General features: G+C 41.2%; 1 protein-coding gene across 1 annotated transcript in view; it reads right to left on the reverse strand.

The window, feature by feature from the left end:
• Igf1r (insulin like growth factor 1 receptor) overlaps positions 1–24,108 on the reverse strand; it is a 302,570-nt gene extending 278,462 nt beyond the window's left edge. The window contains exon 1 of the mRNA XM_027955997.3: positions 23,982–24,108. Coding sequence (XP_027811798.1) covers positions 23,982–24,075 — 94 coding nt within the window. The 5' untranslated portion in view covers positions 24,076–24,108. The remainder of the gene's footprint in view (positions 1–23,981) is intronic.
• Positions 24,109–24,448: the final 340 nt, after the last annotated feature.

Consider the following 24,448-nt stretch of genomic DNA (forward strand, 5'->3'; position numbering starts at 1 on the left):
ATTTCCACATCAACTATTTTGCAGATGAACAGTGCCTTATAAAGCACTTACTCATCTGCAAATTCAGAACTCCCAGCTCCCAAGAACTCTATGATACAGGTAGAAATTGGGAATTTCTTCACCAACCAAAGGTGAAATTGGGAGTATCTAACTGTAACATCAAAGCATATACCAGCACTGGGAATCCAATGTTCACTGCCCATTCACTACAAACACAGGTATTTTCAAAGACGATCTATAATGTTGCTAAGTTAAAAGTCCTCTGCTTTAATAAAATAAGTAAAAGTCATCACCTAGGGATCTAAGTATTTCCTCCCAATTTCTATCATTGAGTGAGCTCCCAAAACACTGCCCCCAAGATAGATGTCATTCTCCCACTAGAACCACAACAGAGGAGGACAAAAGAACAAGATTATCTATTATTTGTTTTACAGCCTCTTATCTGCCACTGAGAAGAGGCCTCCAGAAGATGGCAATGTTACCAGTCTATCAATTGACCATATAGTAAATGATATATATGGTGTGACTGATGTGCCAGTATATCAATTAACCATACAGTGTAAAACCAAGTGTGCTGCAAAAGGACCTAACAATCATCCCAGAGAAGGCAGGCCACAGCACTTACAAAGCTATTTTTCATAGTGCAATAGTACAACAACAGGAAGTAGAATTTCTGGGATAGAGATTTTGCTATTTATTTTTTCTTTCAAAAATAATGGTCAGCGTCTCCAAAGAAGAGTTACTGAGCTACAGAATGGAATCTGGACATTAGAAACCCTATCCAGAAATGTTTGCATTAATCTTCATTGAGTTTCTTGTCGAACATCACCAGATATCCTGCTTCGAATGTTTTGGTCATCTGCATTTGGTCAAAAAAACAAAAACAAAAAGTCTATTCAGAACAGATGAAATGATTCTGAGATCAAAATTAGTTAACCCAGTCAGAACCACTTGAGAGGTCAAGACATCATCCCTTAATGCAGGAAAGGCTTTGTATTTCTCAAAAGTTATGATTTCTATCACAAAGAAGACCAGAATCTTCAAATTAGAAAAATAAAATTTGCAGTAAGGAAGGATTTGAACTTTCAGCACTTTTGCTGATCTGCACTTTTATTTCATGAAAAGGAATAGTGGGAAAATGTGAAGCCGGCCATTTCGACATTGTCTTGATTACTTTGGATCTTTCTCCCTTGTTGCAGGGACATAAATATTCCCAATTCTTTTATAGTCACAAAATGCAATTTGTGCCTGAATCCATCTTTTAAAAATAAACATTAAACATTATGGGGGAAACAACTGGCACAATGGAAAAAGTCTGTGTGCACTGGCTGAGCAGCTCACTATTGCTTGTATTATATTCATATACATACCATAAAACTAAGAAAGACCTTAAAATGTAGCCTCTGCACTTGTGTGCTGATTAAGCTGAAGTCGTTTTAACTTATCGCCTTCATACAGCCTGTCCAAACAAAAAGATCTCAAGAATTTCTTTGAAAAAGCCCAAACAAGAGCCTAAACTTACAAAGCTATTTTTCAGAGTGCAATAGTACAACAACAGGAAGTAGAATTTCTGGGATAGAGATTTTGCTATTTATTTTTTCTTTCAATGGCTGCTTTTAAAGGGGAGAGAGAGAGAGAAGGAAAAAAGCTACAGGCATTACAAATCCTGGAAGCTATGAATCAGGAAGTGGGAAATGGCTGATCCTGAAACAGCCAGCTCAAAAGTCCTGGCTCTTTTATGTAGTCAAGTCTCCAAGACCAGGAATTTCAAAAATCCTAGGCATTTTGCATTATTTTCTGAATCTTAAAAGAGCTGGGACTTGAAACAGAAGGGCCAGAGTAAATTAACCAGTAAAGTAAGCCCCCAGCCTCTAGCTTCATGCCCCCACCAACATACAAACCTCACCCCCATAATTAAAAGCTCAGCTGGAACTCACTTTCTACAAATGGGGTTTTGTTTACCATGATGCAAAGGAGAAGGGGGTCAGAGCTCCCAGAGCCTACCCCAAACTTTAGCTCCCTCATTCCTCCCCAATGTTGAACCTGGAATGGACCCTTGGGACCCTAAATATTTCACATCTCCAAACACCCTACTGTGATTAAAAACAATAGTCACTCTTGTTTTCAGTTAAGGCTATACTTGAGAGATTTTTGCTGAGTCTGAGTAAAATGCAAAGGCCCATAAAACAAAACTGCAGGAATGCTTTCTTTCATACCTGCAGACAGTAGGGTCGCTGTTCTTCCTTTACCTCAGCTTCAAAAAGGAGTTCTAATAACAGTGCAGGAAAGAGCTCACTCTGCATAATTGCATTTACATCAAGGGGAGGAACAAAACAAAGACCTGCACAGTGGACAGTCCATTATGCTGATCAAGGGAAAAGAGGGCTAGATCTTCCTCCTCCCAAAGAGTAATAGCAGCTCAATGGGCAACTTCCTACTCCAAAGTCCTATGGACTAGAAAGGTACCACAGTTTGTAAAATATTCCCAACAATTTTATATGGAAATAGAACATGCTACCTATATGAACAGGTCATACTAGATGACAGGTTTAAAAATGGACATTAATCTGGAAAGCAATGCAAATGAAAAAAAGAGGAAACACGGTCATTTCTACTAACTTGTGTCTGTTGTAATCATTTGGGAGGTCCTTTTTCTGGCATCCAAAATGAATCTACCATAAGCAAATGCAGGAATGTGCATAAGCATGTGGAAGACCCATCAGGATATGTCAGGAAGGTCCACCTAGGATCCCTGAGACCAACTTCTTTCCATCTCCTCTGCTAGACACTGTTTATTACCTCCCCTCAAAGGCTCAAGGTTCTTTCTCAAAGACCAGGAACCTCCAGTGTGTTGCTTTAATGAAACACAAAGAACACAACTAGTTTTTAATTGAACTCTTTTGCTCAAAATGGTGTAGTATCAACTATACCTTATAACCTGGGCTCTAAGGAACCCCAAAGCCTTCCCCAGTCTCATCCCCGCTACTACCTAAATAAGCCCTCCTCTCCAGGCTTGCTATAAGATCCATCCTACATCTCTACAGACCTGAACCCAAGCCTAGGAAAGTCCTGATCTTTGGTGAGGCCTCTAGGATCCTTTGGGCAGTATGCTCTATTCCTCAGTTTCCACGGTTCTTTCCACTCTATGGTAAAAGTGTCTAGTCCTACTCCCAACAGCTGTGTATACCTTTTATTTTCAAAGATGACACAGGCTCTTTGTCAGGCAGGGGTTACATCTTATGTCCCTCCCACAGATCCCTGAAAAACCCCAACACTCCAATTTGTTTCTCTCTTCAACTCCTACAAAACTGAATTCTCTCTACCCAGTTCAGTTCAACATCCCCTGGACCCCTGAGCTGCCTCCTTTGCCTCCTCTGTCTGCAGAAAAAGCAACACCAATCACCGCAACTCGGCTGCCCACTGAAGGGAATCCAAGTGGCATTCTCAGTGCATGTTCTCACAGGCAGTCCTGGCATCTGTCAGTGTCAGAGCATTCCTCTGAACCCTGAGTGGCTTCCTTACCAGGTGGTCAACGTCTGAGGCCAGGCTTGGGACAATGAACTGGCCATACAAGCCCTGGGAAAAAGTTCCTCAATTTCTGACAAAGCTATCCAGAAGACTGAAGGAAGGTGGGTACAAACTGATGACCCTCACAGAAATTGGAGCCAAAGTCCTGAATTTCCACAGCCCCAAAGCAGCAGGTTCGTTATTTCTGCTTACTGCCCTTCCCCATCACCCTCACCCTCTATCTAGATATCTAACCCTCAACATTTCCCAGTCCACTAGTGGATAGTAATTCACAGCAGCCAGGACATCTGACCTGCAGGGCCACTTTCTAACCAGTCTCCAATAAAAATCTGAGGAATTCAAAGCCCTATGTTGGGGCAGGGTCACTAATTCCTCACAAAGATCTGTACAATCTTCCTGAAAACTCAAAAAGGTAGCCAGGGTGGAGTTCAGGGAACAAAAGTGAAGAGACAACCTCACATAGACTTGTCTCCCCTTCATTTAAGGCAGCAGAAGTTCCAAGAAGCATGTTAAGCACCCATGGTCCCCTTGAAGGTTTCAGATCAGCAGATAAAAGGAATTGCCCAGGTCTGCAGTAAACCCAGCCCAACCCCCCAACACACAGGGATCACAGGGATCCAAGCTGGCAGAAACCTCAAGACTGATGCCCGTTTCCAAGCTGCTCACAGAATTAACAGGATGGCTTGATCGATACCAATTTTACCATCATGGGAGTGACTCATCACGAAATTCTACCCAGCTTAAAGCTTAACTGTGAACAGAAACAAAACAACATAATAGCAGGGTCAGATTTAAAATAGCAAGTATGACTGGTAAACAGTTAATGCTTATAAACAATTAGCAATCACCTCCCCAGATTCTAGATTTGCTGGAGAGAACAAGTACCACTACCAGCTCTGAAAGGAGCAGCAGAGGCAGGTCTGTCTGCTGCTGCAGCCCCTTCCAACGATGTTGGTGCCTGCTTCACAAAATAGGCCCTGGGGAAGGATCAAGATGAGCTACTTTTGACTGAATTCCACAGGTCAGATACAAGTGTGTTCACTACAGCAGAGAGAGAAGAGGAATGTACTTACATGAAACTAAGTTTTCAAAAAATGAAAGTTAAACTCCTCTGGAGTATAATTCCCCTCTATGTAGCTCCTACAGAGTCTAAAATAAGAAAATTACTTACCCTAAAATGGGGGAATGGGGGTCATGCAAAAATTCTCAATAATGGAGTGCTCTCAAACTGCGTCCACTTCAAGAAAAGCAATGAGTTGCACAGAAGGTGAACTGTACATCGCAAGCATGTGGTTGAGAAGGCAAATGTCCTCTGTGTCATCCTGAAAATACCTGCAGTTGTCCCTTGGTATACATGGAGGATACCATGGAATCCCTTGGTATCCAGGATTCAATGCAGATACCAAAACTGAATGATGCTCGAGACCATTCTATAAAAAAGAACAGTATTTGCACAGGACCTATGCACATCCTCCCCACATCCTCTCACTCACTTTAAGTCAACTCTAGATGACTTACAATATCTAATACAATTCATGTTTGTAAACAGTCATTTTACCGTATTGTTTAGGGTACAATGACAAGGGAAGAAAAGTCTGTAAAAGTTCAGTACTTAAACAATTTTCCCCCCAAATACTTTTGATCAATAGTTTGTTGTACCCATGTTTCTGGAACCCACAGACATAGAACACTGACTATAATTTTGATACTGAATTCCACTTAAGTTTATTTAGTTTTTTTGTGGTACTGAAGAGTGAAACCAAGAGTGCTCTCCAACTGAACCACACCTCCCAATCATTTTTATTTTTTGAGACAACATCTTGATAAAATGCCCAGGTTGACCTTGAACTTGCAATTCTCCAGCCTCAGCCTCCCAAGTTGCTGGGATTCCATGCATCCACTATCATACCTGGCATATAATTAAGTTTTAAAAATTAATGTGGAAGCAACTCTCAGACTTGGCCAAGAACTTATACATAAACAGGACCTTACCTTTGGAATCTTTACCTACAGCACATCACATCATTCCATTACGGACTGCATGCCTATGTCCCCCCAAAACTTCACAGGTTGAAACTCCAATTCCCAAGGGGATGATGGTATTAGAAGGTAGGGACTTAGGGAGTGATTAAGTTTAAATGAGGTCATGATGAGATCACCATTTCCCCCTCTTTGAGACAGGGTATCACTAAATTGCCAAGGCTGGCCTTGAATTTGCAATCCTGCTGCCTCAACCTCCAGAGTAGCTGGGATTATAGGCCTACCTCCACACCCAGCAGCACCATTGTATAAAGAGAAACCCCTGATCCCTCTGCGATGAGAGAATACAGTGAAAAGACATTTGCCCTCTGTGAGCCTAAAAATGAGCCCTCACCAGAAACCACATCAGTTGGCACCTTGATCTTCGACATTGAGCCTCCAGAATTGTGACCTCTGTCTATTGTTTAAGCCACCCAGCCTATGGTAATTTGTTATGGCAGCCCACAGTGGTTCAGACATCCATACAACCCTGTAAGAGCACATAACCAACCCAGTGAAGAGTCATGCCTGCCTCCTGTCATGTGACAACACCCCCTACCCAGTGGTCAAGCAAAGAAAGCAAACAAATAAGCAAAAGATCATGGGAGGGCCAGGGGAAAAAAACAGTGATCACTCTGGTTAGCTTTTAAGATGCTGGGGAAAGGCCAGTCTAATTTCCAGATATGATCAGCCACCAGCAGCCAGCTTTGTCCCATAGGTCTTAGACCAAAAAGAACTGCTATGGGGGCAGAATGAAGAAAGCTCCTCTCACAGCCAGACAGACTCAGCTACCTCTTGGTCTTGTTTGGAATCCAGCAGGTAGAGGCCTGAGTACTGGTGTCTTGTTAAACTAGAGGATGACAGTTGCATACCAAGGGCTGGCCCCAGAATATATACTGGGATGGTGTTGAGTCAATTCTGGCCTTTGAGATGTGGCACATGTCCCATGACCTCAAGCAATGAATGCCTTAAAGGACCTTCAGGTTCCTCACCTACAAAGCGAAACCTCTGACACGTTTCTACTTTCAGATGCTCACATTCTTGCCTAGGTAATCAACCCCTTCCTTTCAGGACTCCCTATGTGATGGAGGAATCAGTTTGCAATAAAGAAATTGAGCTGTCAGAACAAATGAAAAACTTCCAGTATAATCAGGGAGGGAACCAAATATCTAAACAAATCTCTCTTCTGGAAAAATGAGAAATGAAAAAGCAATTACACATCACATGGCTGATTAGCAATAAATTTCATCTGTGACTACAATGGCACGAGAGTTTGACTCTGGACTTGTCTTCCTTGAAAGGAAAACAGTGTCTATAATACCGTCTCTCATTTTGGACAGAAGATCCAACTCTTGTGACCCTCAGCTCAAAAATGCTCCACCCCTAAGGCATCCAGGCATCATACAGCCCTACTGAAATGCCATGGTACCTCTGACACAGCACCTGCCCCTTTGGTGTGGCCTCCACAGGCAGGGACAGGTCTTCCAGGTCACTAACCTACAAAACATATGTTCACAGACACATCTCTCAAGAAATAAGGGTTTGGGGGGCTGGGATTGTAGCTCAGTGGAGAGCACTTGCCTAGCATGTGTGAGGCACTGGGTTCAATTCTCAGCACCACATATAAATAAATACAAGTCCATCGACAACTAGAAAAAAATATTAAAAAAGAAACAAGGGTTTTCTTTTATAAAAAAAAAACATGGTAGAATATACATAACATAAAATTTAACATTTCAACCACTTTTAAGCATATAGTTCTGTGACATTAAGCACATTCACACTGCATGCAACCACCACTACCATCCACATTCAGATATAATTTTCCCAATTAAAACTCTGTACCCATTAAATAACTCCCCATTCCCCCACCCTCCTTTCCCTGAAAACTTCCATTGTATTTTCTCTGTAAACCTGACCTCCTCAGACACATCATATAAGTGGAATTCTACAGTATTTTGTGACTGACATCACTTAGCATAATGTCTTTAAAGTTTATCCACATTTTAGCATGTGATAGGATTTCCCTTCTTTTTAAAGGCTGAATAGTACATCCATGGACTTTCAGATTGTTTCTACCTTTGGGCTATTAAAAGTCATCATTAAATGCCAAGAACATGGTGATACAAATATCTGCTTGTGTTGCTAGTCTTACTTTTCATTCATATACCCAGAAGTGGAATTGCTGGATCCCATGGTAATTCTATATTTATTTTTTTGAGGAACCCCCATCCCATGTTCCAGTGCCTATACCACCAACAATGCACAGGGTTCCAATTTCCCTACATCCTGCCCTATAACTATTATATGTTTTTTTTAACAATGGTCATATTAATGGTTGTGAAGCATTACTATTTGTGGATTTGACTTGCATTTCACCAATGACCAATGATATTCCCCCATCTTCTCATGTGGTTACTGGCCTCAAGAAATAAGTTTTAAACCAAAGGAATTAACTTTTCCTCCGAAGAGATCTTTGATCTCAAAAAGTAAATGGTAATAGGGGCTGGGCCTGTAGCTCAGTGGTAAAGTGCTTGCCTTGTATGTTTGAGGCACTAGGTTTAATCCTCAGCACCACATAACAATATATAAAGATACTATGTGTTCATCTACAAATAGACGAATATTTAAAAAAGAAAAAAAGTAAGTGGTAACATTACTGACTAGGAATTAAGATGATTCAGTAAATGGTCCAGGCTCACAACACATTTCCCCTGGAATCACCACCATGGGTAATGGCTCCCAAGCAAGCCACACAAGCCCACCTACCAACTGCCTAAGGAAGATTATGCTTCAGTGTAGGTCCTGGGAGGCAGGGACCCTGTGTAACCCAGGAAGCAGAACAAAAGTCTGGCTCCGGCTCATCATCCTAGAGCAAGGATCTCTTGCAAGCATTTACTAATCCAGGCAACATATCTGGGACTGGCTTCCCAACCCCCCCAGGACCCCAGTCTCTGGGGACTTTCATCCCTCAAATTGAGGGTAGCCCTCAATTTACAAGGGCCACAGTATCTCAGTATTCCCCACTCTCAATTTAAATGATTATAATTAGTTAACGGACACCTAGATTTCTGCTTTTCAGATCTTGTGTCCCAAATTTTAGTTGGAAACATAAGCCCCACGCTCCTTCTCCCTGTGCCCTTGACCTGCTCTTGCCCAGAAACCACATGACCCCCAACTATTTCCTACCCCTGAAGAAGGTAAAGAGTAAAGGACAAGACAGGACTGCACAGCTCACACAATACGTGAATGAATCATTTCTGTCATTTAACTCTTTGGACAGGACACACTGGCCTTCTTAAGAGGGCACTTGGAATCCGAATAATCCATCTCCCAGAGGAGGATGCTTCAGTCTCCTCCCCAGAGGCAGGAGTAGTATCAGGAGGAGGAAGGGAGAGAGATGTTTCTATTCCCTCACAGAGCACTGGTGTAACTTTTTATGTAAAACAAAACTCATATCATCTTAATTCTACAGTCAGAAACAGCAAGGGTAGCTAAGAGCAGAATGTCTCACTCCACACACAGCCAGGAAAGTACTATTTTTCTCTCTTTCTTAAGGAACTAAATAACTTCAAAGGTGTATCTCCTCTATCTTTAACAATATCGTCTAACTCCTAGTGTCTGTGACAGGCACTAAGTTCAAGGGACTTAAGGCAATCACTAAGGAAGAACTACTAATAGTCCTCTGACCCAGGGCACAATTGTTACCTTCCATTTGACACATGAGAACAGTGAGGCAATGAGGGAGAAAACCTTCCCAGGCTCTGCTGATCCCCAGGCTTCTAAGTGACTGGCTCTGAGCTCTAATTCTAAGCTCAAAGAGGAATGGGGCCAGGCAGAAGCCTACTTTCCAACTAGGGTAAACAGAGCCTGTCTAATAACAAGTGAAAAAAAAATGATTTAAAATTCGGAATGCCCTATAGTAGGAAGTAATACAAAAGTCCACTGACCAAATAATATCACCCTCCCACCAAGCCTCTTACATCACTGTGTTCTTCAATGTTACTTGTGAGTGAAACAAACAGTAACAGTTGCAGAACAGGCTGCTTAGTAGCTGAGCATCAAGAATTACAATGTGCCCAATTCATTTTAAAACATAAATCAATACCAGTTAAAAAGCACCAGTAGGAAAGCCCAGACCAGGATGTAAAGTTGGCATCTCCTTTTAAACAAATCATTCCTCTCTGCTTGTACAAAGGCTGGAAATCATCCTCCCAGGTTGGCCAGCACCACAGGTAACAAGGTCTGTCTCCAGATCCCAGTCATAAGGACCCCAAGGCCACTGCAGTGATTCAGCCCAAGGCCATCTCTGGGCCCATCTGCCCCAGCTCAGAAGGAAGCAAAGGTTTTTTTCTGGCCCAGATTTCCTTTGAAAGTTAAAAAGCAGTGCCCCTAGCATATTAACAGCAAAGAGCTCACCTCAAAAAATTTCACCACTCCCCCAACTTTTACTTTTTTGAGGAAGGGAGGCAAGTTTGGAGAATATATATTACTCCCACAGGTTTTAATCCTGGCCCTTGACCCTACTGGTACCCATGGTGCCACTAACAGAGGAAAGAACTCCTCCACTTCTCTGAAGTCCAGTTCTCTACAAAGGTGAATACTGCAGTCTCCAGAAAGCTTGGCTATCTGAATCAAGCCTCACTAGAGGTTTGCTCCCCTGAATTCTCCCCATTCTGTGCCCCAAAGGCACTAGGCACCTCCTCAAGGGCCTGTTCTGTGATGCTTCTTCCAGCCAATCCCAGGGCCATGGATTCTGTCTCTCCACATCCACAGACCTGATCTCTTCTCAGTTAGGTCCCAGCCTCTGGTCCTATTACCAGCTCCTCCATCAACTCATTCCCCCCTCCCCGACAGGAACTTTGCCTTACAGGTCACCCACTTCAACCCCAGAGCCAGGTCAAGGAGTCCAATGGTTACTGCTTCCCTTGTCTCAGATCTAGAGATAATAAATACATCCTCCCTGGCCCCATACTCATTACCCCCCCTTTCTATACATCACTGGTTCACACTAGACTGTTTGTGATCTCCCAATACTGACTCCATCAAGGGGCCAGAGCACCCTCCCTAGGATGCTCCCTGGGTTACCACAATATTCCAACAGTTTCAAAGTTCACCATTCTTGACCCTTCAGTCAAGTTCCTTCCCCTGACATATTTGGATCTGACACCCACTCTCCACTCTATTGGGGCAGGCTGCTACCCATGTCCCACACAGTCCTTCCCCCTCATGAGATGAGGTTTCCTGAGAGTTAAGAGACAGATGCTTGAAGCACATTAAAGTCAGACATCAGGGCTGGGGATGTGGCTCAAGCAGTAGCGCAATCGCCTGGCATGCGTGCGGCCAGGGTTCGATCCTCAGCACCACATACAAACAAAGATGCTGTGTCCGCCGAAAACTAAGAAAAATAAACATTTAAAAAATTCTCTCTCCCTCTCTCTCTCTCTAAAAAAAAAAAAAAAAAAAGTCAGACATCATTCCTAACAGCTTCACAAGCCCACCTTCCAAAGCCCACACACTTCAAATTCTTAAGTCAACATCCCATAATTTAGCACTAAACATCTATTGCCTGTTGCTATTCACCGCTATCCAAAATTCTTGGGACCAGAAATGTTTCTGCTTTCAGAGTTTCTCAGATTTGGGAACATTTACATACACTTTACAGGTCAGTCATCCCTTATCTGAAAATCCAAAATTCTCAGAAATTTCCATCACTGATAAGACACTGACTTGATGCTCACAAAGTTTCAGATTTGGGAGCATTTTGAATTTTGGATTCAGAATGCTCAAGATGCATTTGACTTTTCCCAACTAGACAGTAAGCTCCTTGGGGTGGGAGGGAAAAATAAATCAAGCATTCTTTCCAAGTGTTCACCAATGGAGCAGAGACCCTGGATGTCATCAAGTCCCCTTTCCACTACTCATTTCAGCCAGCTACTCAAGGTAAAGACTACTTTTCAGAGAGGGCGAACCAGTTAGTGGTTCCAAAGGCTGTCCTAAGACTCAGACTTTCTTGGTTCAAACTCTCACCATGGATATGAAAAAGAAGACACATCCTAAGTAGTGGCAATGCTCTAGTGCTGGCAAGAGATAAGTGGACTAGAGACCCAGAGACAGCCCACAGGGCCACCATGGCAATGAGGGGAAGAGAACAATATCCATTTGTTGGATGCTTTCTGTGTGCTAGTCTGCTGAGCATTTTCAGACACATTATTACTAATTCCCATGGTATTATTCCAAATTACAGATGGACACCTGAGGTCTACAATTACCTTTCCAACATGCTCTCTGCATCTGAGAAAGAAAGACAGTGAACTGTTCAAGGAGACACAGCTTTTTGAGAGAGAGGCAAGGTAGCACTACTCTTCCAGGTGAGTTCACATCTGCCTAGTTCCAACATTCACAGAATAATTTTACAAGTCACTTTTTATAATCTGCATTTGAAATTAACATACCAGGTTCAAATGATTGTTTACATTTTCTATAAGAAATATCTTACCTTATCAGTCTCCTCAGGAGTATCAAGCCTTTAACAATAATTTCTTAAGTGTTAATTAAGTTTGAGAGTCCTTTATCTCAGACAAGAAAACTTTGTTCTGCCAAAGGTGGGAACAGGGAGAAGAAGGCTTCAACCCCTCCAAGGGCTCCAAGACAAAACTGTCTAAAACCTTGACCTATGGCTATGCCACAGCAGTACCAGAGCAGAAGGAGAGGCGCAAGTAACAAGAGACCCTCAAGACATGCTAAAGTCCTTCTCGGGATTTAAGGCAAAACTTTATTGGCCTCACTAAGAAAACAATGCCAGAAGCAGAAGCAAACTTCTATCCAGATTCCAACTAAACCTACATTGTGTCTTGGGATTTAAAGTCTGGAAGAATGGCTGAAAGAGTCCACCTTGTCATTCAAGAGAGAGTGGGAAAGCAGTCAGCAGCTGCAGAGGGTGTGATATCCACCAGACCTCTCTTTCCACCCTGACCCTCTGCATCAAACCAGTCCAGAGACAGACACATTGAGACAGTTCAGCCTAAAAGTGCCCACCTTCAATCAGGCACCAAGCTTCATGAGAGTTGAAAGCATACCACAAACAAGAATTGGTAGGACTGGGATTCTACCACATGTGAGGCACATGTGAGGCACTGGATTTGATCCTTAGCACCACATTAAAAAAAAAATAAACAAATAAAGTTATTATGTCCACCTAAAACTAAAAATATTTTTTTAAAAAAACAAGAATTGGTGATGAATTACTCATTCAATCTTATCCATAGGGAACTTATAGAATATGGTCTCCATCCACAGGGATGAGGTCACCTTTATACAAGTTAGAGTGGAAAATACTCTTTCCACATCTCTTTTTTTTTTTCCACCTCTAGTTGCAAAATCCCTATGGGAAAAAAAATATTTTAAAGATCATTTTATTGCTTCCAAGTTTCGTGTATTTGTAGCTGGTATGGTAAAATGTTTCAGTAAATATAGCTACAATGACAAGATGAAAAGACATTTGTTATATGTACAGTGTGTCAAAGTGAATTGAGAGGGGGATGGATTCCTTTTAGAATTCCTCCATTGCTTGATCTTCTTTATATGTCAAAAGCTAAGCCATGTCCAGGGATTCAATGATAACCAAGGCACCAGTCACCAGCTCTACAGAGGGAGAAAACAGTCTAAGAAGCCCTGTGAGAGGCCTGGTGTATCATAAGAGCAAGAAGTCAGAGCGACCACCCTGCACACAAAATCAAAGTTGCCAAAAAGAGTGAAATTGTTAACTAGTTCTTAAAGTGAGTTTGTCTCAAAGGACAACCCAGTAGTATGGTCATTCCAAGCAGAGGGGCTTCCACCAGCCCAGGCAAACCCATTAATTCATATACACTTGTTAAGCACCTTAGCAAAATAAATATTATAGAACACACATTAATGGAGGACTTACTATGTGCCAGGCCCAATGTCAAAACGGGACAATCAAATATCAAGTGTGTCCTTATTTCTGGCACTATTCAAAACCTGCTTTAAAAACAGCCACAGTAATTGTTCAGAATATCTTAAAGGAAGGCAAGCTGAAATTATCTCTCAAAAAGTCAAAGAAGTGATTTCTAAATTAAAAATAAGAAAAGGCAATCATGGGGAAACTGATCTAAAACTACTATGTACTATATGTAGTTTCATTAAAGAAGTGAGAAAGCATAAATTCTTAAATTATCAATGAGAACAAATGCAGAAAAATATCTAACAAAGTACAGCCAACATAGGGCCTAACATCTGTAATGGGAGTATTTTCTATTTACTATTAGTATTTATGGCTGATAAATATCTTAACTACATAAAATAGCTCAAAGGGACACACATAAGAACAATAATTAAAATGTGACTACATATTTCAATAAAGCAATGGAAAGTAAACCTTGCTGTATTTTTCAAAATGAATCACTAGTGTTTTGGGGTCTTGAAGGATTTGTTTGTTTGTGATCCCCCCGCCCCACCCCAGAACTGAGGATCAAACCCAGGGTCTTATTGTGCGTGCTACCCAAGTGCTCTATACCCCCAGTCCTATGGCTTTGTTTTGTTTTCTTAAATCCCTAATCTCAAAAGAAATACTTCAGAACTTTTGGCTTACGAAAATCCTATAAAAATATCTTAAAATTCTAATTTTAAAGGACACACAGGTCTCAGGTCAAAGAACTGCCCAAGAGTTTACAGTATACTTGTTTACATGATTTCTGAAGATCCTAATTCTCTCATTGAGTTGCTTCCTAACATAGTCGAGCAACCTTAACCCAAAACTATACCCAAGTGATTTCTACAGAAGCCTACAGTATCCACATTTTCTTGCAATCAGTTCTCAGGAATCATGCCAGAAAGGAAAATCTAGGGAAGTTGTGGGGAATGGCTATCGTCATCCTCAGGATGCTATGGATTCAGTTACGGAAGAGGCTGAATTTCCAATACTGCCACTAGATGGCGCCTATGCATTGGTGAGGTGGACAAAGTGTACACTGCACACCTCTCTGGCACTGGCAGAAATTGGCAAGAGAAATGATTAAGGGAAAATGTATAAAAACAGATCTCTGAAATATAAGTGATCTGTAGGGACTGGCCACTGTTTACTGAGAAAAAGTAAAATGACACAACTGCTTAACAAGCAAAATTAATCTTAATAAGGAACTATTATGTGCCAAGCTCTATACCAATTGAGGCAGTAAAACATCAATTGTATCCTGTATTTTTGGCAATATCCAAAGAACATCTCTGTTCAAGGACAACACACCCATAAGGCAGTTGCGGCTGAAGTAATAGGGACTAATTAACAGTTGCCAGGCTCTGTTCTAAGCACTTGACATGGGTATTAATTCAGCTAATTTTTATGAACAAATGTAAAATTATTACTCCTAGTAAAATTATCATTTCACAGATGAGGAGACTAAGGCACAGGAAGACAAAATAATTCACCATAGAATTTAGCTGTTGAGGAACTTAAGATTCAAACCAGCCACTTGGCTCCTCTGTCCTTGTAAAACATGGACAACCATGGTACAAGACAAAACAAACCATTGTTAACCAGCACAGCAATGGTTATGAACTCAAAAGGAGTAAAGAAAAGCCAGATCCACAAAAGTTAGGGAAACTGTGAAAAGCTTCATGAAGGAAAATTAATTAGAAAGCAAAGGACGGCATCTCAGACATCGGGGAGGAAAGGAATTCACTGATCCAAAATGCTACCTTCAGACAGTCGCAGTCTTGTCCCTGTTTTACAGATCTACCTGAAACTTAAAAGAGATTTTATTTTTTTTAAATTATATTTCCCTGCTCCAATTTTTCTTTTTCTAAATACATTAGAAAATACTTTTATTTTGCCATTTAGTGAGAAAAAGAGAAACACTTACCATATATTTAAGTCTCCAAAAAAATTAAATAACTTCTTTGGAACCAAAGAAAAAACTGGCATCTAAGGAGAATCTTGAACCAAGTGACCTTCCTATACTCATGACTAGCACTTTCTGCTATTCAGTATGGGGTGAGGAGGGGGAGGAAGGGGAAGGGGGGGAGGGGGGGGAGGAGGAGGAGGAGGAGGAGGAGGAGGAGAAAAAAACACTCCAGGCCATGGGAGGAGAAACAGGAGGAGCAAAAACCTTGCAGATAGGTATAGCTTGCCTCACGCACCACCACACTAAAGTCCAAGCATTGGGTTGGACAGGGAACTTATCCTATAGCAAAATCTCATTAATGAACTATAACAGTCCAATTTGAGGGAGTCTCAGACTTGATTCTTGGACCACAAGGAAGCTCCACAAGCGGCACATTCTGAGAAGCAAAACTCCATCAAGCCAAAGGGATGGCACAGGAGTCAGAGCTGGTTCAGAGACCAACTGAGCAAGTACTCTCTCTCTCTGAGAGTAGAGATGCAGGTCTGGACTGGACCAGGGTGGAGCCAGAAACAGGGGTAAATCTTGAGTGATTTCAAGTGACTCAGTGAGGTGGAAAGGAAACATTCAATTAACTGGTCTCTCCAGAAAAAGACTGGCTGCAAAACTGAAATTTAACTAGAAATTCCATCTCCGGCCAACCTTTCTTGTGAAAACCTTAGTTAGGTGCATATTAGAAAGAAAACTGAGAATTCAGCACCCAACTAAGAAAGGCTACTCTGACAAAAGAATTTCCTGTGATTAAACTATACCATGTTGTCACCTAACATATGCTATGGACCCATTATCCATAGAAATCAGACTCCAGAACTATCTTCCTCTGCTGCTGGGCTCCCATTGTATCCATCTGTTCTCTGTTTTCCTCCAAGTCATAAGACTTGGAAAATTCAGGTAGAGAGAATAAATACAAGATGATACAGATAAACAAGGATACAACTGATAAAGCTTTTTATGATCTAAAGACAATAAATAGCTAATGACTTAGAAAATTCTTTGCAGACTTATCCAGTCAAATGGGTCATGGGTTATCTCCTAGAAATTTCTCTGGATATTTCTTAGTTTTTTAGGAAGTTATCAAAGGTCACTAAGATACATCAACTTATTGCTCTCTAATTATCATCAGATTTCTGTGCCTTAAAGTGCTATTAATATTAATTAAAATTCACCTGATTCAAATTGGTAATGTCTCATTTACTTACTCAAACACATTCCAAATAATAATTTTATACAAGCTACTGACTCTATTTTACAGAAGAGGACAAGCTGAAAGTAAACATTTAAAATATCTCAGGAAAATCTTAAAGATCTACTCTATAAAATATTTATGCTTTAAGACTGTCAAAATATATTTATTCTCCAATGTAGAATAATTTAAAAAGTAGTATGCTTTTAAAACTGACAACACAGCCAATTTAAAGAAAACTAGTGACATGTTAAAAAGAAACTGACCAAATAAAGTATATAAAACCCCAACAACAATGTATTTATTTCAAACTGTCACAAATTAGATAGCTGGGTGGAGAGACCACACAATTCTGAACAAATGTCATTTTTATTATAGAATTCTTACTACACTAATGGCTTACAATAGTAAGGAAGCTAACAGAATAATAACTGAGATAAGAGAATTAAGATTAAAACTCTCCCCCAACACACACACACACATCAAGAACTTTCTGGAATAAGAATAGATTATGTTCTAAAGTTTTTAAAACATGAATGCTTTCACTAAAAATGTCTTCTAGACTGTGACAACATGAGTAATGTAAAGTAGTTGTAGCTCTTTCTGCAGTATATGATTCGGTGTATGCATTTTCCTTCTGTAGTTAGTCACTCTGCTATCCCAAATAAGAAAGTGTGAGCTTCAAGACCATCAGCCAACAGCCACAGGACAGTGGGTGAGCTCCATGGACACATCCTCCAACAGCTTACACACTAGTCATCACAGCAGTAACTAAGTTAAGAGAACTCATAAAATAAATAACAGCACAATATACTGTAAAAAGTTATTGCAATTATAGGTATTTGTTCCTTATGATAAAAGAAGCTACCCTGTTGTGTGTCAGTAAAATCTAAGTAGCTATCTATAAGTTTAAAAATTCAGGACATGAAAAAGAAAAATTAAAGCCTTGCTTACTAGTTTTTTCTTTAGTCCTTTAAATAAACACAGCGGTAATTTATATGTCTTGGTATATACCTTTACAATCTCATGGTAAGAGCGGGGCATGGTGGTGCACACCTGTAATCCCAGCAGCAAGGGAGTCTGAGGTAGGAGGATCGTGAGTTCAAAGCCAGCCTTATCAACTTAGTGAGGCTCTAAGCAACTCAGTGAGACCCTATCTCTACATAAAATACAAAATAGGGCTAGGGATGTGGCTCAGTGATTGAGTGCCCCTGAGTTCAATCCCTGGTACAAACAAACAAACAAACAACAACATGGTAAAATATATTATATTATCAGACAAAAATTATAAACTTAAAAGAATTGAGTAAAATGAGTATTCAACTTGTATTTAAAGAAAAAAAGGATAGAAGGAGGATCTTATTTTTCAATTCAAGTAAAGAAATATCAATCTTCCTTAAGATTTCAAAATTAGTCAATTTAATAAGATGAAAGTGAAATTGGCTTAAGTAAAAAAAAAAAAAAAAAAGGAGGGAAATCACCAAAAACTGTATCTGGGACTTTAAAACCTAAGTTGAAACTATTACAACTATTTAGTCTTCAAAAGTCCAAAAGTCTCAAAATCAAATATACTGTTAATATTTTCAGTCAAATAAAACCAAAACAATTTAACAAAAGAAACAAACTTCATCATGCGGAGGGAATGTGCATCTGTTGATTAAGTAACCTAACATGTTTTTTAAAATCTTGTTTACTAACCATTTTATAAACCAAACATATGTCCTTTCCTCAGAGCAACTGAGAGGGAGGGTGGCAGGGGTGATGGGATGAAGGGCTATGTATATATTTCAAAGTTTTAATCTTTACAAATACTGGAAATTAGTTATGCTCCCCAAATATTGACAGGTCTCAATGTCCACAAACACTGGAACTGTTACCCCCACCCCCATGCCCATTAGTTTAAGCCAAATCACATCTTTACAAGGAACTGGAAAACTTCCTCTTGCTAATCTGATGCCAAACACCATTTTCCAAGAGGACTCAGAGTGCATCATTCATTATGCACTTTGTTGTCTTTAAAGTGTTCAAAATTTTCCTTCAGAACATCCCAGAGAAATAAAGAAACTGTATCTCTACCATGTATGCAACTATTGTATATTTAGTACAATTGAAAAGACTTCATCTCTTGGGCTCAGATAGCACCTGTCATAAATTGGCTAAGAAAAGCAGTTCAAAGCAAGCTGTTCTTCAGGCACAAATACCTCTTCTATGAACTAGGGTTGAGTTTTAAATGGATTTTGAAAAAAAAAAAAAAAACAACAAAGAAAGTCACAACCCAGAGAAAAACATGTCTTGTATGAATTATGATTAAATTAAAAAAAAAAAAAAACTTTCAGGATTTAATTGCCATCTCAAACTTATTCTTAGTCCCTCACACTTAAAAAAAAAAACAGTTATTTAAAAAATTATATATAAAAAGGCCTGAATTATGAACATTTCCCAATGATTATCAGAAAGCTAACTATGCAATGTACAAATCCAAGAAAAATTCAAAATAAGTCCCATCTTTCTTACAACTCAAAACATGCCAGGCAGCATTCAGGTACACACCTGTGACTCCCAATATTCTGGCAAAAGGTAACAACACTGCACATTTTAAATCACAACAGTCATAACCAATGTTATTAAAAAGGCAATGCTGTTGGTTAAGATGGGCAGATGCCTGTACATCATGGCCTACAATGACATTTCAATATAAGAGAAAATATTAATAAGGCAAAGATAGCATAGCACTGGCTATACACAAGACCATCAGCATTGCTGTATATCAGGTCTTAAGCCTAGAGAAAGGTCTTTAAAGGGTCTTTAAAATGCTACTCACTGTCTATATGAAAATTGTATTCTGTCCTGAGTCTGAAAAAAAAAACTGAATTTTCAAGTAACTTTCTTTCATATAAGTTTATATATAAAATACCCAAGAACAAAAGCACAGTTCTCTGTCTCTGTAGGCTCATGTACTGTCTAGCACAAAGTCAGCTTTCATATAGTAGGTGCCCACTAAGTGCTGCCTAGATTCAGTTACTTTTCACAGCACATTCTTACAAAGCAAATGAAACCACATTAAAAAGGAAACAACCATCCCTTGAGGGCAACACTGGGGTGGGGGGTGGGGGGCTAAGGCAACAAGTGAAAATGATATATTTGTTTTTCATTACTGCTCTGATCTTGCATCAATAGGAGGGGCAGGAAACATTTTTATTAGTAAACTAAGCCTTAGACAAAGACCAAAACCCAATGTAAACAACTATTCTTCTGGATCTTCTATTGAAAGGCCAATGTAAATCTGGATAAAGAAATAACAATATTAAGGAATAACAGATTTTTAAGTCCTGACCATATTTTTAAATATTTTGTTCTGTAATAAATTTTAATATTTTTAATAAAAATAACTAAATGCCTGAAATTACTGTATTCTACAAAGATTCCTCCTCCTGCTCAGATCCGAGAGCTATTTAAGATACAAAATTAGCAAAAAAGAAAAAAAAACAAAACACTGTATTAAAATGAACAGTCTTTATTTACTAACACTTGTGGTTAGCATGGCATATCAAAAAAGAGTGGAAATTCTTTACCATCTTAATACAGCACATTATTTCTTTGTTGGAAAACATACACAATAAAACTGGAAATGCAAACAGCCATCCAGACTAGGTTCCTAAACTATCTTGAAAAGACCAACATCATTTCAGATGTAGTCGAGGGTTTTCTACCAAAAAATTCTAACTTTCACTAGCATATGTGTGTTTGTTAATTCCTCTACTCAAGCCTTAACTCAAGCTGTGTATGCCCAAGATTCATTTTTCCCTGCTTGTCTCTCTCCTTCCTATGGCAGTGAATCTCTGCTGCTACAGCTTCAATTATCAGTTTGTTGTATTGTTGTAATTCAAGGATCTGAAAAACTCAAAAAAAAAAAAAAAAAGGCACCAAACTGAAAGACAAATTTATTCAATAATTTTAATCTAATTTTTATGTCTGAGGTAGCACAATACATCATTTTCAACCTTAGCATATTTTTAAAAACAAAGTTTACTGAGATACAATTCACATACCATAAGAGTCACTAATTTAAAATGTATAATTTAACAGTGATTTGTATATTAAGAATTGTGCAACCATCACAACCAAGGAAGTTTAGAACATTTTTATCACCCCCCAAAAGAAACCCTAAACCCATTAGCAGTCACTCCTCATTCTGTCTTTCCTCAGCCCCTGGCAACCACTATTTTCTATCTCTATGGATTTGCTTATTCTGGACATTTCATACAAATGGAATCACACAAGCTGTCATCTTCTATAACTGACTTCTTTCACTTTTTGTAATGTTTTTAAGGTTCATCTATTCAACTTTATTTCTTAATGTTGAAATTTTCCAATCCTTTTGACAAATCAAACATATGGCCTTTTACGTTTGATCCCCACACTACCCCTCCACAAAATACTGTTTGCTTGCTATTTTCCTCTAGAGATGCTAAACTATAATTTGCTACTTTGGAAACTTCTTATTCTGGATTCTCCTTCTGGTAGATAATAAAACACTATTTTAAACACCAACAATTCACATACCTATATTTCTCTGACAATAGAATATATGCCTGGGGCAAAAAGATGACTAAATCCTGTTTAGGAGATGGCCACTATAAATTAAAAAAAAAAAAAAAAAAAAGAAAAGCCTGTTAATTTTAAAAAAGAGAACAGCCATGAGATTATTTGGCTGTCACTTGTAACTTCCAAACCTCCTTTATTTCAAAGATCTGCTCAAGTAGAGTTACACAAAGCAAGCATGTCCATATGACTTCTACATCTTTTAAGTTAAAAATGCCACACTGCTGTAGCTATCAAAAGAGAAGTCACTAATTCCTAAATATGTCAACACAATACCTGCAAGTGAACCAACAACACCCCAATCTACTACTCCTCTCTGAAAAAACTCACTTGCTTTCTTTTAAGTGGTCTAGCACCTTTCAGACTAAAAACTAAAGGAAATGTTCATACATACAAGATTAAATCCTCAAAGCTACAGAGAGGAGGGAGGGGAAGATACTGACTCAGGACTTCAGCAAACCATAATCAGAATTTGGGGTGCCTTCTGGCCATCTATCAGGATTTAAGGAATTACCATTTTAAAAGAATCGTTGGGAAGAGTCTGGGTGAGGTAGGATTAAAACCGTACATAAAAACACACTTTCCCCTCTTATGTTCTTAAGAAAGCACCTATTACAAAGAATCTTCAGAAGAATGCTCCAAATAACAAGACATACTATTTTAAGATGCCTGCATCCTGTCTGGGAGGAGAAAGACCATCCACTGCTCCTTTGAATTTCAGAATTCATATTATATAATAAAACTACATATTTCAACAGTATGTCATAATAAAATGTATTAGCTCTCCCATGTCTTCTGAATTATATTTATTTAGCTTTTAAAGGCTAGAAAGCTTCTTTTGTGCCCCCCAAACACTATTAAACGCCTGAATAGAAGGCCCCCTGCCCACCCCAGTAGAAGGGAGTTGGAAGCCTTACGCCCAATCCAGTATGATAAAAGTTCGGAAAAAACAAAGACCAGGGGAGTCCAGATTTGTGGAAGTCCCATCCCCCAGCTGTCTAACTCTATGCAGTAAACACGCTAATTCTGCAAAGATCTACTCTTCCTCCATCGTGGACTCATTTCTTACAAGACATTTAAGGATTTGTTTATAAAAACACCCTTTCTGATTTTTCCCTGTGATGGAGCCACACAGCCCCCGCTGCCTGTTTCTCCCCCTCACTCCTCAAGGCTCAGTCATGATTTTTCAAACTTAGTAGGCACCACCTGCATACTTCGGCAACTATTACTCACCAACACGCCCTCACCCTTCCCAGCCCCAGTTCTGCGACTGCATTTAAACTTTCAGTCGTGTTCAAGTTACCCTACCATCTCAAACGTACCAACAGTACGCCATACTTTATTTATTTATTTATTTTTGTAGAACAAAACCCCCTCCTTTTCCTGCCGCCACATACCATGGGGAGTTCTCATTCTCTATGTCCCCGCGCTTGCCTACCTACCCCTACCGGACACCAGCAAAACAAAAGCTATCAGATTGCAAGAGATAGCGAGTATGGGGCAATATTGCTTATTAACTACGTACAAAGGAAGTGTGGGGCGGGGGGTTGGCAATGCAACAAAACTCTGGCCACAACAAAACCAAGGCCAGGGCTTTGCGCTCGCAAAACAAAACACAAAACACCCTCCATTCCCCCCCCCCCCCCCCCCCCCCCCGCCGCTGAAGATCCAGGAGCTCCCTACACGACAGCACACGACACCTCTTTTCATGGCCAGGCATCTAGAAGTCCCCGTGTGGCCGTAGCTACACCCCGCATTGCGAGCACGTGTGTGTGAATGCCCTTCGGCTCCGACCACTCATCCACTAACGCACACGTGGACGCTACCCTGCCATCCCCCAGACCCTTAGGGAGGAAAAAAGGCGTCCACCAGCTGGGTAAAAAACGGAAACAGCCCCTGAACCGTCTGAACTAGGGATTCGGTCGCACGCCCCCGAAAAGCCTGGGTGATGAAGGTCCCGACCTCACACTTTCCTAGGGACCGACCAGGATGAGGGAACCCCCCCGCCAATACACACACACTCACACAAGCCGAATACTCTAAAATGATGGCAAAGACCAGGAACCCAAGGTGCCTGGAGGAGCAAAGCAAGTTGTGCTACTGGAGGCCTCGCCGGGATATTTGGAAACGTGTCCTGGGGCTGCGGGGACTCTCTGCCGGGTACTTTCCCCTCGAGGACAACTGGCACCCGGAGAACGAGCGGCTCCCCGATCCCCACCACCAAGCACCCTGTCTGCTCCAGCAGCGACGCGCAGCACAACCAAGGGTACTGTCAGCACTGTCTGTGCGCCACGCTGGGGTCAGCGGTGTGTGCCGAGCGGCCCGCGCATCAGGGAGGGGCGAAGTGAGAGTGCAGTGGGCCCGGGGGCTGCGGGGCCCGCCCGGTGCCAACTTCGCTACCAGGTCTCAGGTCCTAGCCCGGCCACTAAGCAGCCAGGGACTGAACACTGCCCACCCACCAGGCCGCGGGACAAGGCTCTCAGGACCACGAAAGAGAAAGCCCCGAGCCCTTCCCGCGCGGGATGCGCTGAGCTCGGGCCCGCGGGGCTCCAAACCAAGAAGCTCGGGCCCCAAGTCGGCTCAGGCCTTCCGGCAGAGCCCCCTCCGCGCCCCGCCCCGCCGCTCCCGAGCCCGGGGGCCCGACAGCTGCGACGGTGGCAACTCGGGTTTCGCAAACAGGGCGCAGCCCCTCAGAGGAAAAGTTCCCGCAGTGGCCGCGGGCACATACTCACTTTCTCCACTCGTCGGCCAGAGCGAGAGCAAGGCGGAGAGGAACAGGAGCCCCCACAGCGAGGTCGGGGACCCTCCTCCGGAGCCAGACTTCATTCCTTTTATTTGGGACGAAATTCCCCTTTTCTCCAAAAAAAAAAAAAGGAAAAGAAAAAGAAAGAAGAAAGTCTCCAACTCAGTCTTCGCCCCACCTCCAAAAAAAAAAAAAAGGTGAAGGAAACAATACTTCGAAGGCGGCGCCGGCCCGGGGGCCCAGCGGACAGCGCTGACGGGGCGGGCGGCGGCGCGGGGCGGCCCCTCAGCGCCGGCAGCAGCGGCCCAAGGCTCGGCTGAGTCGGGAACCCGAGGCGCGCCTGGGCGGGATGTCGGCGTCGTCGGCCTCCATTTTCAAACCCAGAGAGGCAAAATACGGGTAAAACTGCTAAGAAAAGGGGCAAAGCCAAAATCCGTCTCGGCGAGGACAAACAAA

Source organism: Marmota flaviventris, chromosome 2, assembly GCF_047511675.1.
Source record: "Marmota flaviventris isolate mMarFla1 chromosome 2, mMarFla1.hap1, whole genome shotgun sequence".
In the NCBI taxonomy this organism is placed as follows: domain Eukaryota; kingdom Metazoa; phylum Chordata; class Mammalia; order Rodentia; family Sciuridae; genus Marmota; species Marmota flaviventris.